The 16643-nt window shown below is 35.3% G+C and overlaps 1 protein-coding gene across 1 annotated transcript; it reads left to right on the top strand.

Moving 5' to 3' along the window:
- The first annotated feature begins 315 nt into the window (after nt 1-315).
- Nucleotides 316-1217, top strand: LOC110616915. The gene is made up of 2 exons (XM_021759440.2): nt 316-605; nt 713-1217. The coding sequence occupies exons 1-2, from the start codon at nt 434-436 to the stop codon at nt 970-972; spliced, it is 432 nt and encodes a 143-aa protein (XP_021615132.1). The 5' UTR covers nt 316-433; the 3' UTR covers nt 973-1217.
- The last annotated feature ends 15426 nt before the right edge of the window (nt 1218-16643 follow it).

The following is a 16643-nucleotide window of genomic DNA, read 5'->3' as shown; positions in this document are numbered from 1 at the left end:
ACTATGAATAAAATTTTTAGATCCATTACTGATTATTAATATTTAAATTTAATTTAAATTATGTAAATTTATCCTAAATTTAATTACATATCATTTAAATCCATTTTAATAGGATCGAATTAGGTATTAAAAAATACTTGAAATATTGCCATCCTACTTGTCATATTATTAAATATTAATTAAAATAATGCTCCATTTGGTTCTTCCAGATCCAGGATGGTAATTTACACATTTTGTTGACGTTTTAATTTCTTTTTTTGCTTTCCCACTGCATCCACCACGGCCCACGCTTAGTTTATTTATCTACCCGTCCCTTGTCTTCTGTATCTGTCCCCATGTAAATTGTAAAACCCCACCACAGCATATTCTCCTTTTGCATTCACTTATTCAGTTTTCTTCTTCTTCTTCTTCTTCTTCTTGTCCTTCATCAACCATGTCTTCCATGCTCTGCTCACAGGGAGTGGTTCTAGCCACTGCCATGGCTGTCTCCGGCACCGTAATTCTCCTCGCTCTTCGTCTTCAAAAATCTCTCCCTGCGTCCCTTTTACCCGTTGACCAAATTGCAGAGTCTTCACAGCAAGTTCTTCGCTCTTGTATCTCCTCAGGTACGCAAACCAAAACATTTTTACATATATATAACTTCCCTTTTCTTCTTTTCTTTGTTCATGCTAGCTAATTTTTTTTTTTTTTTTTTGGTTGGTCGGGTTTGCAGAGGGGAAGAAGAAGAAGAAGAGGGTGCACTTTGCAGAGGATGTGGTGGATCCAAGAGGGAACGGGGAAGAGTTCAGAAGGCAGCGTGGTACCAATATTGTTCTTGGCAAGAATTCATCTTCTTCACCAAAGTTCAACAAAATTAGCGGCGGTGGCAGTGGTGGTGGTGCTAAAGGCAGAGGAATGCCAGCAAATAGAGCGGCTCTTTACAATGGGATCCTGAGAGATCGTGTAATTCACCGACTGGCCTATTCCTATTGATTGATCGTTTTTGGTGTACAACATTTTGTGTAGCTGAGTGATTTTTAGTCCAACACTGTACATAATCTTCTTTCCTCTTTTCTCGTTACAAGTTGGAAGGATGAATGGGCCCCACAGTTCTGTACCCGTCATCGTTTCTCATCAGCTAATTAATTGATGGCGAATCCTCTTTGTTATTTAGCAGGGGATTTTCTCTGTAATTTCTCAGGGTAATCTAATTGGATTTTCTCTACAAGTTTTTCTAAGTCATTCCGTTTCTGTTCCACAAGTTTTTTAAATCATTCCGTTTCTGAAACATTAATTTGAATGCTTGATAAATAAAGTACATTTGCATTTAAAATTTAAATTCGAAACCTCTAATTAAAAAAAAAAATTTCACCGGAGCTTGTTAAGGATTTCCATCCTGACTCTGATATTAGAAGCTAATGAGACTATATGGTCTGCACAAGTGTTAGCTTCACGGAAGATGTGTTTGAAGTGATCAGAGCTATTTTGCTCACATAGGCTCTTGATAACATTGATGATGGGAGCACTCAGAAGTGTGAATATGATTCGTTTCATGCAGAAGGGTCACAACACTGATATAGTCGCATTTCACCGTAATATTATTATATAGCCTAGTTGTTTTGCAATCTTGAAGTCAGTGAACAAAGCCTCCAACTCGGCAGTCAGCACAAACGTATAATCTAGGGACACTAAAAACCCTTTCATCTACTGTCCAGTGGAGTCTCTGAATGCCCATCCTCCATAGGCAAGATGGTCTCTTCTAGATATGGTTGCATAGTGTAGGATCGAGCGCTTACCACCATGTCAAAAGCTTAAGCTGTTAGCAGAGGCGCAACTCCAATTCCTTATAGCGTAGCAAGTTCAAGCGCCATGATTCGAAGGGATCTGAGCAGGATGCTGGCCCACTTGGCCAACAATCCCCTCCCCAGCACCTACTAGGATTCGAACCCATGACCTTGGCTCTGATACCAATTCTAATACTTGGAGAAAAAGTTGGTCATTGATTTTATCTTGTAATGCCCCTTATTATTATTACACATAATAATTTATTTGGAATACCTCTTCCCATTTGATTTTAATTTTATTTCCTATTTACTGCAAAAAAAAAAAAAAAAAAAAGGTGAAGCCTGCGTTCCGACGGGATAGGGACGTCCCCATTGGCTCGTTGCGCTCGTAGCTCAGGTGGAGAATCGTCACTTCGGAGAAACAATGCTGGAAGTGCTTAATTGAAGACATGCTCGAGGGCGAGCATGGATTGAGTGGGGGAGATTGTCACGTGCATAATTCTTCGAGGATGCCGTGACACCATACTGGGGAAGATGTTGCCGTAAAGATTGGGTGGGGAGTGACTCGAAGGGCCGTTGTGTGTGGGATCATCAAACCTGCACACCCTGGTCGGGGGCTGGAGCCGCTCCCCTGATGAGCCCAAGGCAGGGCGAAACCAGTCAGCATGGCAAAACTCCTCGATAGGCTGAACTTGGCGGGCTGTAACCTCGTTGGGGCCTGTCCAAGTGCCGCACAGGCGCAGTGTCAAAAGCGCCCTGTGACATGTGGTATCAGAGCAAGGTGGGCTTCCGCATGGCATGTTGCCATCCCGCCTGAAGATCCTGGAAGAATAGAGGAGAAGAGGAGTTGTCTTTCCTGGTGTGGAGAACCAGCAGAGTGACTGCGCGTAGTTGAGTTGAGCTTCCTTGGTGGAGGGGAGCAAGGATTGATGCTGCGCGTACCGAGGTGTTATATCGGACTCACTAGGTGAAGGTGGTGTCCAGAGCAAGTATTGCGAGGCAACTGAGTGAGCGAGGATAGGGATCCTCGGGTGCCTCAACGGGTGGGGCAAGGCAAGGTGAAGCCTGCGTTCCGACGGGATAGGGACGTCCCCATTGGCTCGTTGCGCTCGTAGCTCAGGTGGAGAATCGTCACTTCGGAGAAACAATGCTGGAAGTGCTTAATTGAAGACATGCTCGAGGGCGAGCATGGATTGAGTGGGGGAGATTGTCACGTGCATAATTCTTCGAGGATGCCGTGACACCATACTGGGGAAGATGTTGCCGTAAAGATTGGGTGGGGAGTGACTCGAAGGGCCGTTGTGTGTGGGATCATCAAACCTGCACACCCTGGTCGGGGGCTGGAGCCGCTCCCCTGATGAGCCCAAGGCAGGGCGAAACCAGTCAGCATGGCAAAACTCCTCGATAGGCTGAACTTGGCGGGCTGTAACCTCGTTGGGGCCTGTCCAAGTGCCGCACAGACGCAGTGTCAAAAGCGCCCTGTGACACATAGTAGATAAGAGGATTTAAACTAGAGATTCTACCCACTTTCTACACCTCAAAAATGAACGAAAACCAATCAAATTACCTCCTAAAGTGAAAATAGAGTGAAGTTTCCCTAGAGAAAATTTTATTGACGCCTCCAAAGCTTGCCTACTTCAAGGACAGTTGGTATCTCCCCCCATCCTTTGGTTCGGAGAAAATCTCAAATTGTATTGTTTGGATTTTGTCTTCTATTCATCTTTGGTTTTTTCTTAAAATTTTTAGTTGTATATGTTGAATTTTTCTATTTTTCTGTTGCAATCGCCATATATGAGTTTAAAGGGAGGATTTACTAAAAAAAGATCTATTGGAAAGGTTTTCTTTGATGAAGCTCTGTTGCATTTGTGGGATGATATGCTACTTCTCAAAGGAGGATTCACATGCATAGAAGTTGACTAAGAGATCATAGCCTCCATGCTAGTGTTCAAAACACTCAAATGCTATAAAAAAAATGAAAAACTTGTGAGTTTGCTGCACAAGCCTTTAGAGGCCAGGGGTGTTAAATAAACTCAAGCTAAATTTTAAGAAACTAAAACTCATTTATTAAAATAATTTAAAAGTTGGAACTTCAACGGAACTCATAAATTATTTATAGAAATTAACTTCAGTTTTATTACAGTAATAAATCGAATTTAAATTTGATTTAATTTAAACTTGTTAATATCTTTACAAGCTTGCAAGCATTTTTAAACTTAAAATCTCTTTCATCATAGTTTCTCTTGCCTTCTGTTTTAAGCTTTGCTCCATGAAGTGCTCGTGATTTCTACCTACAAAAGATGGTGCTATGACGGCCATCCTTAACTTTTCTTCATAATTTTGATTGGTTTGATTTTGATTAGATCAATTTCAAGTATAATTATTTTGAGACTCCGATTTTTACATAAACTCTTTATTTATATATATATATTACCATTTTGGCCTTGAAATATATTCAGCAATTCAAAAAAATAATTTATTTGAAATTTTAATAAGATGCATACCTACTATTTATAAATTATAATTAAATTAAACGTTATTCTTTTTAAAAAATTTTGAAATGATAAAAAAAAAATCTAAAGCATTACTTATGTTTTTTTTAGTACATTATAAAATGGATTAGAATAATGTGGGGATCAATTAGAATGCAAATTGTAAACTTATATGAAAATAAAAGAAAAGAAAAGAAAAATAATGAACGAAGTTTCCACAAGCTCAAGCAACAAAAGTGGCCCATATGGTATTTGATTTAAGCGGTCTTTGAGAGACATGAACCAACCACATGTTGACTAAGTCAATGTTCCAACACATCAATCAACATAGGCATGTGCTTGGATGTTTCCTTTGTCACTCTTGTTTTTCTTCCTTCAAAGTTACAAGCGCGATTGGATTGGGATGGAGAAAGTAAAATAGGATATTTTTCATTTACTCTCGTAAGGGTAGTTTGATATCACTATATATTACTACTTTAGCTCTATTATGTAATAATGTAAGGAGTATTAATTTATTTTATTAATGATAAATTAATAATAGAAAATTATCAATATTGAAGTCATGTAAAGGATAATTAAATCAAATTAACAATACTTTAGTATAATTTAAAGAATTTAATAATTTTATAATTATCATTTAAAACTTTAAATATAGACTAAATATAATGAAACCTAATAATAAAATGGGAACTTAGCCATCAGATAAATCTGGAAGGTTGATGTGAATACGTTGGGACTTGTATAATATGGTCAAGAATAATTCATGGAAAATAGGGTTACCAAGTATAAAATAAAAGCGTAAGAAATACAGCAAATATATTTATATATATTTTTATCAAATGCATGATATTTATATACAAAGAGTATAGAGTCTATTCCAACCACTCAAAAAATTAAATTAAATTAAATAATTCAAAAATAAAAAAATAAATAGATACTATCAAAACTGTTTGGGACTGCCAGATTACCATCCATGGTCAATAAACGCATATTCCGATCATCACAAAATCAAGGACTACAAGAGCCAACTAATGAAACTCTATAAAGATAATATCAGTAGAGTAGAAAATAGAAAACAACATGTAAACACAATCGCGCTTCGAACTATTTCGACAGGAAAAAATGCGACACAGCCTAGTTGATATTTATTGACCGACAGAAATAAAATCACTAAATGGAGCAGTGTGGTCCTATAAGGCCGACACGAAACCTCAGCTGATTTCTTCGAAATCCAAATGGATTGGATATGGGTAAATTTTTTTTTAAAAATAATTTAAGCATTAGTGTGAAATGATGAGATGTGATAAGCAATAATTGGAGACAAGAAAAGGCACAAAAGAGACCTCTAGAGATGAGGATGGCCAACTGAAAATTTGGCTTTGGGGTTTGGATTGATTTTGGTTTTTGAACAGAATCTTGAATTTTGGAACTGTTTTTTTTTTTTATGTTATGTTGCTTGTGGCTGTGGGGACTTGCTTCTTATTGTTTCCAATCAATTAATTTATATTTATTTATTTGTTTATTTATTATGTTCCCATGAATTCCCAAGTGGGCAAACTCAACCATGTAAATGAATTCCACATGATTCGGTTAGCCAACTTCCATTGTTCAACCAATCAGAAAAAAGGCTAAGACATGCTTGGATTGTTATTGGACATTTCCATGTGAAAGTGTTTTGGCCATTGGCTATTATAGACTACTGCCCAACCATTTTTGGTCTCTTAATGTTGTCCCAAATAAGCTCCAAAATGGGATTCAATTGGACCTTTTTTTTCAAGAATTTCTAAATTTAAGTCCATATTTGTAATTGTGTGTACTCAGTGTGTCTAAGTTTCACAATTCTAATTCTAACATGCTATTCAATAAATTTTGATAGTAAAATCAATTTTATTACTATAAATTTTGAATTTAGATTTTAGTTAAAATTAAGTAAATAAAATTATTTTACAATCAAATTGTTTTAGTAAATACGAGTTTATTTGGACTAATTAAATTAATAAATAAATTTTCTTAATAAGAATGAGCAATATTCGATTCAAACTAAAAAAATTGATCAAACCGAATTAATTTAAAAATTCGATTTGATTTTTTTATTCATTTCGATTTGGTTTGATTTTTAATTTTAAAAATTTTAATTATTTCGATTCGGTGTGATTTTAATTAAAAAAAATTAAAAAAATCGAACTGAATCGATTAGTGATAATAATATATTATTTTCAATAATATGGAGAGATTAAATTAGATTAAAATTAAAATATTTTAATTAAATTTTAAAATATTAAAAATAAAATATAAAAAATAAAAAAATTTATTAAAAATTTAAACCGATAAAATTAAATTAAATCGAAGCTGATTTAATTTAATTTAATTTTTTAATTTAATTTTTTAAATATTAAATTTTTTATTTTTATTTTATTGGGTTTGATTTTATTTTAAAGGGAATGGACTGACTACGGTCGGAAGTGGAGCATGACATGTCCATTAACAGTGGTTGAACTAACAAAAGTTAAAAGTATAAAGTATAAAAAACATAAAAATACCCATCAAATACAAGTGGTTTTAACATGACATATGCATATCTCCTGTAAATATATATATTTTTTTATATCTAATGCATTTAAAAATTAATTAATTTTTTTAAGTAAACCGAAATTAGATATTTTTGAATAAATTAGTTTTTTTTAAAAAGAGTAATTTTCTACATTTTAAAATTCTTGTTAACAAGACTGCTTTTTAATAAATAAATCTTATTAATTTAAAAAATTATATATAAATTATTTTTGACGAAAATGGTGGAGCCTTAGATGCCTGCAATTATGCTAGATCCACCTACTCTTGTGCTGTGTATTAATTTAATTATTCCCAAAATCAAAAGAAGAAGAAAAGAGGAGGGGGCTTTTAGAAATATAGTATACTTTTTTAATTATTAATAATTATATATGTGGCCCATAATCTTTCTCTTTCTCTCCTTTATTTGTCAATAAAAGAGCCAATGCTTTTGCCTAACTATTATAGCTACCCAATATTATATATAATTACACAACTTGGCCAATTATTTCACCTCAATCTTACCTCATTCATCCTTGGCTTTATTCTTGTATTATTGGATTTTTTTTTTTAAAAAAAAAAGTGTTTTGCTTTTGCTAAAACAAGTATTAAGATGTCAAATTTTCATTGGCTGACTTGTAAAGCATGTCTGATTAATTATGTAATCCCATGTTCTTATTTAGTGAGTTAATCAATCATAAAGCACTACTAATGACTTCATTAGGGCTTTTTTTAATCTAAGTAATAGTGAGAGAAAGATGGGTGCTAGGGTATTAAAAGTAAATAAATTAAATTTTATAAAAATTCGATCGGATTCGATTCAATTTTTAAACAAATTAAACTCAAGTTTAATTTTTATTTTCGTTTAATAAATGAGTCAAACTTGAATTTTATAGTATTCGTTTTATTAGAGCTCGTGAAATCAATTTATTTTCGAATTTATGAGTAGACTTGAACTCTATAGCACCGTTTTATTCATTTTATTAAAACTTGTGAGATCAATTCATTTCCAAATTCACGAGTAGACTTGCGAGCATACTGTGAACAATCTTGTTAAACATGTTATAGTATTAAAGAAATAAACTCAAACTTTTCATATATTTTCATAAGTCCAATTTAAATTTTTTAAAATTCAACATTAGGTAGTTTAATTATACTCTTAAAATTTATATATATTTAAATAGTTAAAATTTAAGAGTTGGTCATAATTTATAAGTTTGCAATTTAATTTATATATATACTTATTTAATTAAAATTATTTAATTTTAAATTTATTAATTTTAAATTAAAACTCATTACACATATAAATAAATTAACTTATTTCTTAACTATTCGAAATAAAATTCGATAAAAACTTGATTTATTTAAACTCGTTTATTAAACGAGATAAACTTGAATTTATTAATACTCGCTAGAATTCAAAATAAGTAAATCTCAAATTCGATTCAAACTCAAAATGAACTAAATTTAAAATTTTTAAAAATCGACTCAACTCAATTTATTTATCCTCTAAGCAACCTTATCTGACTCTTACACTTTAATTAATATATATGTATTATCTCCGTTCCCCACAGCAACTATCATTTTAGATATTTTTTTTTAAATTATTTATCACTTCAAAACTTTTAAGGTAATACTAATTTTTACTTTTTATATATATTTTTTTATTATTTTTTAAGTCATTTAATATTAATATGTGAAAACTATGACTATTTAAAAATATTTTAAATAAATTATTATAATTTTTTTAAAAATTAAAGCTATAATTAATTTTACTAATTTGTATGAATAAACTTTAAATGGAGATATTTTGAGATGGAGATAGTTATATTTTAATTTGTTAAATTGTATATTGAAAAATATGCTATGTAGATAAGGAATGAGTATGCCTAATTTAGCTTTTTTTTTTTAATTTTTTAGTCATTTTAATTTAATATTTTTTAAAATTTTGAATCAATTTAATTTAAATATTTTAATTTAATCTCAATTTAGTTTCTATTTATTTCATATAAAATATTTTTTAAAAATTATATTCATATTTTTTGATATTTGAGGCACTTAGAAAAAATAATTGACAAAAAATATTTTTTTAATCGAAAAAAATAAACTATTTTAGAGAAAATAATATTTTTTCAAAAAAAAATTATTTTCTATATTTTAAAGATTTTATTAATAATTTTACATATAAATTTGTTAATATATTTATAAAAAATATTTTTGTAAATATAAATTATTTTCTTTAAATAAATGGTCGGTTAATCTAATAATCTGTAAGTAAATTAAGTTGACGTGAGAAAATCAAATCCAGTTGGTCCATAAATTTATTGAGGGTTTCCAATTTAGGCTTTCTCATACAATTAAGTAAATGATTTATAATGAAATATATTTTTTATGGTTCATATAACTAACAAAATATTAAACAAATTAAAACAAATATGTGAATTACTTATAATTAATTAAATTATGAAAAAGAAATAAAAAGATTCCTTCAACGATAAAAGAAGTGTTCAAACAATCTTACTGCATAGGAACATATATGCATTCTCAATTGAAATATTAAAATGAAATAAGAAGTTTGAAATAATTTGATCGTAAAATCTACATCATCAATTGAAATATTAAAAAAATATAAAAAATTTAATATAATTTAACTGTAAAATCTACATTCTCGTGCAAGTAGAAATTAAAGTTATACTATAATTAAAAAGAGTGATACAATCTCTCAGAATTTTTAAAATTTATTTAAGTGTGTTTTCCTAAATTTCATATAATAGAATAAATTAATAGAAAAAAACTACAGTTATTTATCCAATTTTATCTATAGCTTTCGCCTTATACTTTAAGATAACTTTTCAATTTTATTCAATTCAGTTTGTTAGTATAAAATTTTCAAATCAATTCAAAAAAATATATTTAAAATTCAAGACACATAAAATAACGGAAATGATTAACGAATTAATAGAACATTATTTCACATATTTATTTAAGCCAAGTAACTAATGTAAATTATATGAGTTAGAATTTTATTTGAAATATAGTAGAAATAATGGTGTTTAGTACGTGTGAATAATTGATGGTGTGGAATTTGTTTAAACCTACTCCTGTGATTTGAAATGAGCTTTGAGGCTTGGGATGCCTTTAAACCGTGAACGTTGACGATATAGTTAGTATATAACACGAATGTGAAGGTTTTAATATTAATATGACTGAAAATGGAATTGAGCTGTAGTTGATCAATCTGTAAAAGAGAGAGAATGAGATGGTTAGTATTTGTGGGCAGCCACTTTGATAGTTAAGGCAGTTAATTGATAGAGTGGGTAAATATAATAAATTTCTTTTAGCTTAGAATAAGTGTGTAAGAATGTATATTTTGAATTCTGTATAAGTTTACTTTTGTACTATAAGAAAATGAAATTAGTTATTAAACCTCCTGAAAATTCAACTGGTATCAACTAGTGGATAAGGGATACCGCGATTATAGGTGTAATGGGGGATCTAGTATATTATATCCATTAATGGTAACTTTCCATGAATACTCGACCTGCTCAAGAGAGGACGAGTGTTGGTGAAGCACTGAGTGTTATGGTGTCCTGGTCCTCTTTTCTATAGGTAAGACTTCTGCAACCGTGTGTCAGCTTATTAGACCCTTGCCACATGACCCTATCCTATGGTGATAGCTCATAACTTACTTTGAGCGATTATTATTTTGTATCAGAGGTTACTCTACTAGTCTTCGACTCTTCGAATATTACAGTTGTCTTCACGATCTTGGACACGTGGCATGTTTGAATTGGCTCTTCATATCCCTTCTCTTTGCCTGTTTCTGGTTATAAATAGTGATAGCCTTGCTTCTTGAGTTGCATTTAATCCTGCCATCGAAATCTCGGTATAAAATCCCTTTCTCTTCTTCGATTACCATTTTTGCTCACAACTGACCTCTACTCTTTAAAAAAGACTCGACCATCTAGCCTTTTACTTCCACATTTACTTAAGGTACTTCTTTGTTTCTTTTCAACATTTTCTGAGATGAATATCTCCTCTTCATCATCTCCTTTTGGTGGAAGCTCCACTTTAGGCTCTTCTTCTAACGGTCCCATTTGTGCTTCGGTTCCTATCGTCCCGCTGAGGGCGGTTCAAGACAACGATGGCCTCCTGATGAATGACATCTCGTTTGCGTTAAATAAAAAGGACGTGGACCATCTGTACTGTAATACCTGGCTAGATCCAAGCATCAGAATTCCTATTTTCCGGTGGAATCTCGGATGTCGAAAACCTCTAGAAGGGTAAATATGTTTTTCTAAAATGTTTTCATGTGTTTTAAGGTTTTAAATAAGAAAGAAATTGAGTTTTTGAAAGAAAAGCACCAAGGAAGAAAAGCCAGGTTCGGCCGCCGAACATGTTGGAGTTTAGGGAGCACCTTTGGCCCCCGAAGGTGGTCTGGCCAGCCACCTATAAAAGGCCCCATGTCCGAAAATGGGCGAGTTTTCTTCTCCATTTTCGGGCAAAGGTGAGTCCATACCCTTCCATGGTTAGTTTTGATGTTTTCCTTCAAATCTCTCAAGTTTTTATCAAGCTTTCATCTTGTTTTGAAGTTTTAAGCTCAAAATCGAAGTTGTGAAGCTTGGAGACCTCCGGAACCCATTTTCCCCAAATCTCCAAGTTGGGTCACGCCTTCTCTCGATCTTCAAGAGGTAAGCGTCGATCCTCACCATCTTTGATGTTTTAAGCAAGTTTTATGAAGGGTTATGGGGTAAAGATGCATGATTAAGCTAGTTGTAAAAATGATAGGGTTTTGGTAGTTTGAGGATAAATGCATGCTAAATGTGTTGCTATGTTAATTTTGCTGGGGTATAGGTTAGTTTCGAGCCCCTAAATGCTTGAGAATGTGTTTATGCATGTTTTTGCATGAGTTGGCTTGAGTTGAGAGGTTTGATTGGCTGAATGTGTGTGAGAGGCTTGAGTTCTGCCATTCTGGAAGAACTTAGGTTCAGCTGCCGAAGCCATGTTCAGCCGTCGAACCTGCCTGGGGAGGCAGTTCTGACTGCCGAACCCTGCCCCCGAAAGTTTGGACTTTCGGCTCTAGAGGGCAGTTTCGGCCGCCGAACCTGCCGCCGAAGGTGGGTGACTTTCGGCTCTGGAAGCACTTTCGGCCGCCTAACCCTGCCCCCGAAAGTGCATGACTTTCTGCTCTGGAGGGACTTTCGGCCGCCGAACCTGCCCCCGAAAGTGCCCTGTTCAGCCTTCCTTTGCATATTTTCTATGATTGTTTTATGATATTTTAGGGGGTTTTTGGGTAGATGTTTAGAGTCATGTTAGTGTATGTTTGGTCCCTCATTTGAGTCCATCTGTGTAGGTTCGGATCCGAGGAACCGAGGACCCCAACAGTGAGATAGCTGCTTCAGAGTCTTTGCCGAGGCAGCCTGAGGTGAGTAGAATGGATCTTTATGTTTCAAAGTAAATAAATTTTGAGCATGTTCATGCATCACGAATGCCATGTTATATACTAGGTTGTTTGCAATAGAATTCACGAATATGATGCATTGCATTAATTATTGTTGATGTGGATGGTAATTGGATGATCCATTAGTCCTCGATATGATATGATACGATATGGTATGGTATGGAAGTCCAGGTCGAGGCCCATTCTACGCCCCTAGCACATTGGAATGTTATGTTATGTTATGTTAAGGGAAAGACCAGAGGCCCATTCTACGCTCTGACACTATTGGATTATGTGGAGGGCTATTGGTGACAATTTCATCCTTGATGTGATTTGTTTGTGATGTGATGCATTTCATAAAAGCATGGATTTTAATATATTGTTTTACTATTCTGCTCACTGGGCTCTAGTAGCTCACCCATTTCCCTTAACCCCCAGGTTTGCAGGTTCGGGATAGACCAAAAAGTCAGCAAGAGTAAAAGTCTTATGTATGTAATAGTTAGTTGTGGACATGAAAGACATTGTAATGTAATGTATTGTACAAAATGTAATGAGTATTAGTATCGTGCTTGACCCTAGTGTGTATGGTTAATCCCTTTTGTTCATGATCGTTATGAAATGTTTTGTATGTTGAGATATGTAAACCAAGCTTGATTTATGTAATGTTGACCCAACTAGAGCATTTGATGAGGGCTCTAGTGTGGGGTTTTTATGTATTCAATTTCAGTGCATGCACAGGTCGAGCTTGGTAGATAAAAAGTTTAACATTTTATGTAAATGTATGATCATGTATGGGATTTATCAGGAATGACAGGTTGTATGCTAGGCTTGCTATGGGTCCCGGAGACCTTAAGTCGATCTGGATCCTAGTGCCGGTAGCGGTCCGATTTTGGGTCATTACAGATTGGTATCAGAGCCCTAGGTTCATGGAGTGGTTACTCTGTGGATAAATTGGCGCAGGTGTTTGTTGATGAAGTGGTCAGGCTGCATGGGGCTCCCGTTTCAATTGTGTCAGATAGGGGACCCCAGTTCACCTCCAGGTTTTGGCGGAGTCTGCAGAATGCTATGGGTACCAGGTTGGATTTTAGCACTGCTTTTCATCCTCAGACTGTATCCTCAGACTGATGGACAGTCAGAGAGGAACATCCAGACAATTGAAGATATGCTCAGAATGTGTGTGCTAGATTTTGGCGGTTCTTGGAGGCAGCATCTACCCTTAGTGGAGTTTGCCTACAATAACAGCTATCATGCTAGCATAGGGATAGCCCCATATGAAGCTTTGTATGGAAGGAAGTGCAGGTCACCTATTTGCTGGGAAGAAGTGGGAGAGCGGTCCTTAGCAGGGCCTGAGCTAGTAGAGATCACCAGCAGAGTAGTACCAATTATCAGAGAAAGGATCAGAACTGCGGTGAGCAGGCAAAAGAGTTATACAGATGTCCGCAGGAAGCATGTAGAGTTTCAAGAGGGAGATTTGGTGTTGCTCAAGGTGTCTCCTATGAAAGGGGTGATTCGTTTTGGGAAGAAAGGTAAGCTAGCTCCACAGTACATTGGACCCTTTAAAATCTTACAAAAGATCGGGAATGTATCGTACAAGTTGGACTTACCTGCATTAATGGAAAGAATCCATCTGGTTTTCCATGTTTCCATGTTACGGAAGTTCGTGTCAGATCCGGGCAAGGTTCTTAGTGAGCCTGATGTGGAGATCCTAGGAGATCTCACTTATGTTGAGCAGCCAGTGCGGATCCTAGACATGCAGATCAGAAAGTTGAGGAACAAGAAAATTCCGATGGCAAAAGTCCTTTGGAATCACCACAACATAGAAGAATGTACCTGGGAGACATAGGAATCTATGCTCCAGCAATACCCTCATCTCTTTTAAGGTTAGTATCTATGTGTTGTTATGTGTTTATGTTGTGTTATGCTTGTTTGGTGAACATTCAGGGATGAATGTTCTTAAGGGGGGAGAATGTAATATCCGGCTAGACCCCGACATCAGAATTCCTATTTTCCAGTGGAATCTCGGATGTCAGAAACCTCTAGAAGGGTAAAATATGTTTTTCTAAAATATTTTCATGTGTTTTAAGGTTTTAAGTAAGAAAAAAATTGAGTTTTTGAAAGAAAAGTACCAAGAAAGAAAAGCCAGGTTCGGCCGCCGAACATGGTGGAGTTTAGGGAGCACCTTTGGCCCCCGAAGGTGGTCTGGCCAGCCACCTATAAAAGGCCCCATGTCCGAAAATGGGCGAGTTTTCTTCTCCATTTTCGGGCAAAGGTGAGTCCATACCCTTCTATGGTTAGTTTTGATGTTTTCCTTCAAATCTCTCAAGTTTTTAACAAGCTTTCATCTTGTTTTGAAGTTTTAAGCTCAAAATTGAAGTTGTGAAGCTTAGAGACCTCCGGAACCCGTTTTCCCCAAATCTCCAAGTTGGGTCACGCCTTCTCTCGATCTTCAAGAGGTAAGCATCGATCCTCACCATCTTTGATGTTTTAAGCAAGTCTTATGAAGGGTTATGGGGTAAAGATGCATGATTAGGCTAGTTGTAAAAATGATAGGGTTTTGGTAGTTTGATGATAAATGCATGCTAAATGTGTTGCTATGTTAATGTTGTTGGGGTATAGGTTAGTTTCGAGCCCCTAAATGCTTGAGAATGTGTTTATGCATGTTTTTGCATGAGTTGGCTTGAGTTGAGAGGTTTGGTTGGCTGAATGTGTGTAAGAGGCTTGAGTTCTATTTCTGGAAGAACTCAGGTTCGGCTGCCGAAGCCATGTTCGGCCGCCGAACCTGCCTGGGGAGGCAGTTCTGGCTACCGAACCCTGCCCCCAAAGTTTGGACTTTCGGCTCTGGAAGCACTTTCGGCCGCCGAACCCTGCCCCCGAAAGTGCATGACTTTTGGCACTGGAGGGACTTTTGGCCGCTGAACCTGCCGCTGAAAGTGCCATATTCAGCCTTCCTTTGCATGTTTTTTATGATTGTTTTATGATATTTTAGGGGGTTTTTGGGGAGATGTTTAGAGTCATGTTAGTGTATGTTTGGTCCCTCATTTGAGTCCACCTGTGTAGGTTTGGACCCGAAGAACCGAGGACCCCAGCAGTGAGATAGCTGCTTCAGAGTCTTTGCTGAGGCAGCATGAGGTGAGTAGAATGGATTTTTATGTTTCAAAGTAAATTTTGAGCATGTTCATGCATCACGAATGCCATGTTATATACTAGGTTGTTTGCATTAGAATTCACGAATATGATGCATTGCATTAATTATTGTTGATGTGGATGGTAATTGGATGATCCATTAGTCCTCGATATGATATGATATGATATGGTATGGTACGGAAGTCCAGGTCGAGGCCCATTCTACGCCCCTGGCATAAAGTAAGAGAAAGTCAAGGTCGAGACCCATTCTACGCCCCTAGCACATTGGAATGTTATGTTATGTTATGTTAAGGAAAAGACCAGAGACCCATTCTACGTCCTGAAACTATTGGATTATGTGGAGGGCTATTGGTGACAATTCCATCCTTGATGTGATTTGTTTGTGATGTGATGCATTTCATAAAAGCATGGATTTTAATATATTGTTTTACTATTCTGCTCATTGGGCTCTAGTAGCTCACCCCTTTTCCTTAACTCCCAGGTTTGCAGGTTCGGGATAGACCAGGAAGTCAGCAAGAGTAAAAGTCTTATGTATGTAATAGTTAGTTGTGGACATGAAAGACATTGTAATGTAATGTATTGTACAAAATGTAATGAGTATTAGTATCGTGCTTGACTGTAACGACCCGGAAACCGTACTGCTACCGGCGCTAGGATCCAGATCGGCTTAAGGCCGCCGGGACCAGTAGCAAGCCTAACATACAACCTGTAAACCTGTTTAATCTCATACATGATCAACACATACATAAAAATTTTGAACTTTTCTCATTCATTTTCCAAACTTAACCTATGCATGCACAACTCATAAACATAATCATCAACCCCACACTGGAGTCCTCAACAATGCTCCAATGGGGTAACCTAACATTTATTAAGTTTGGTTTACATAAACATCATTAAAATCATGTACTCAAAAGGGATTAACAACATGCTAGGGTGAAGCACAATTCTATCCTCAATAACACCATTACATTACATAACTGTTTAATACTATTCATTACATTACTGTACTAAACACCATTCCATAGAAGCAGGTAAGTCCAACTTATACGATACATTCCCAATCTTCTGCAAGATCTCAAAGGGTCCGATGTACCGTGGAGCTAACTTACCCTTCCTCCCGAATCGAATCACCCCTTTCATCGGAGACACTTTGAGCAATACCAACTCCCCCTCCTGAAACTCTACTTGCCTTCTGCGGATATCTGCATAACTTTTCTGCCTGCTTGCAGCAGTCTTGATCCTTTCTCTGATTATGGG

This window comes from Manihot esculenta, chromosome 6 (genome assembly GCF_001659605.2).
Source record: "Manihot esculenta cultivar AM560-2 chromosome 6, M.esculenta_v8, whole genome shotgun sequence".
Lineage (NCBI taxonomy): Eukaryota > Viridiplantae > Streptophyta > Magnoliopsida > Malpighiales > Euphorbiaceae > Manihot > Manihot esculenta.
This window is presented reverse-complemented; position numbering and strand designations above follow the sequence as displayed.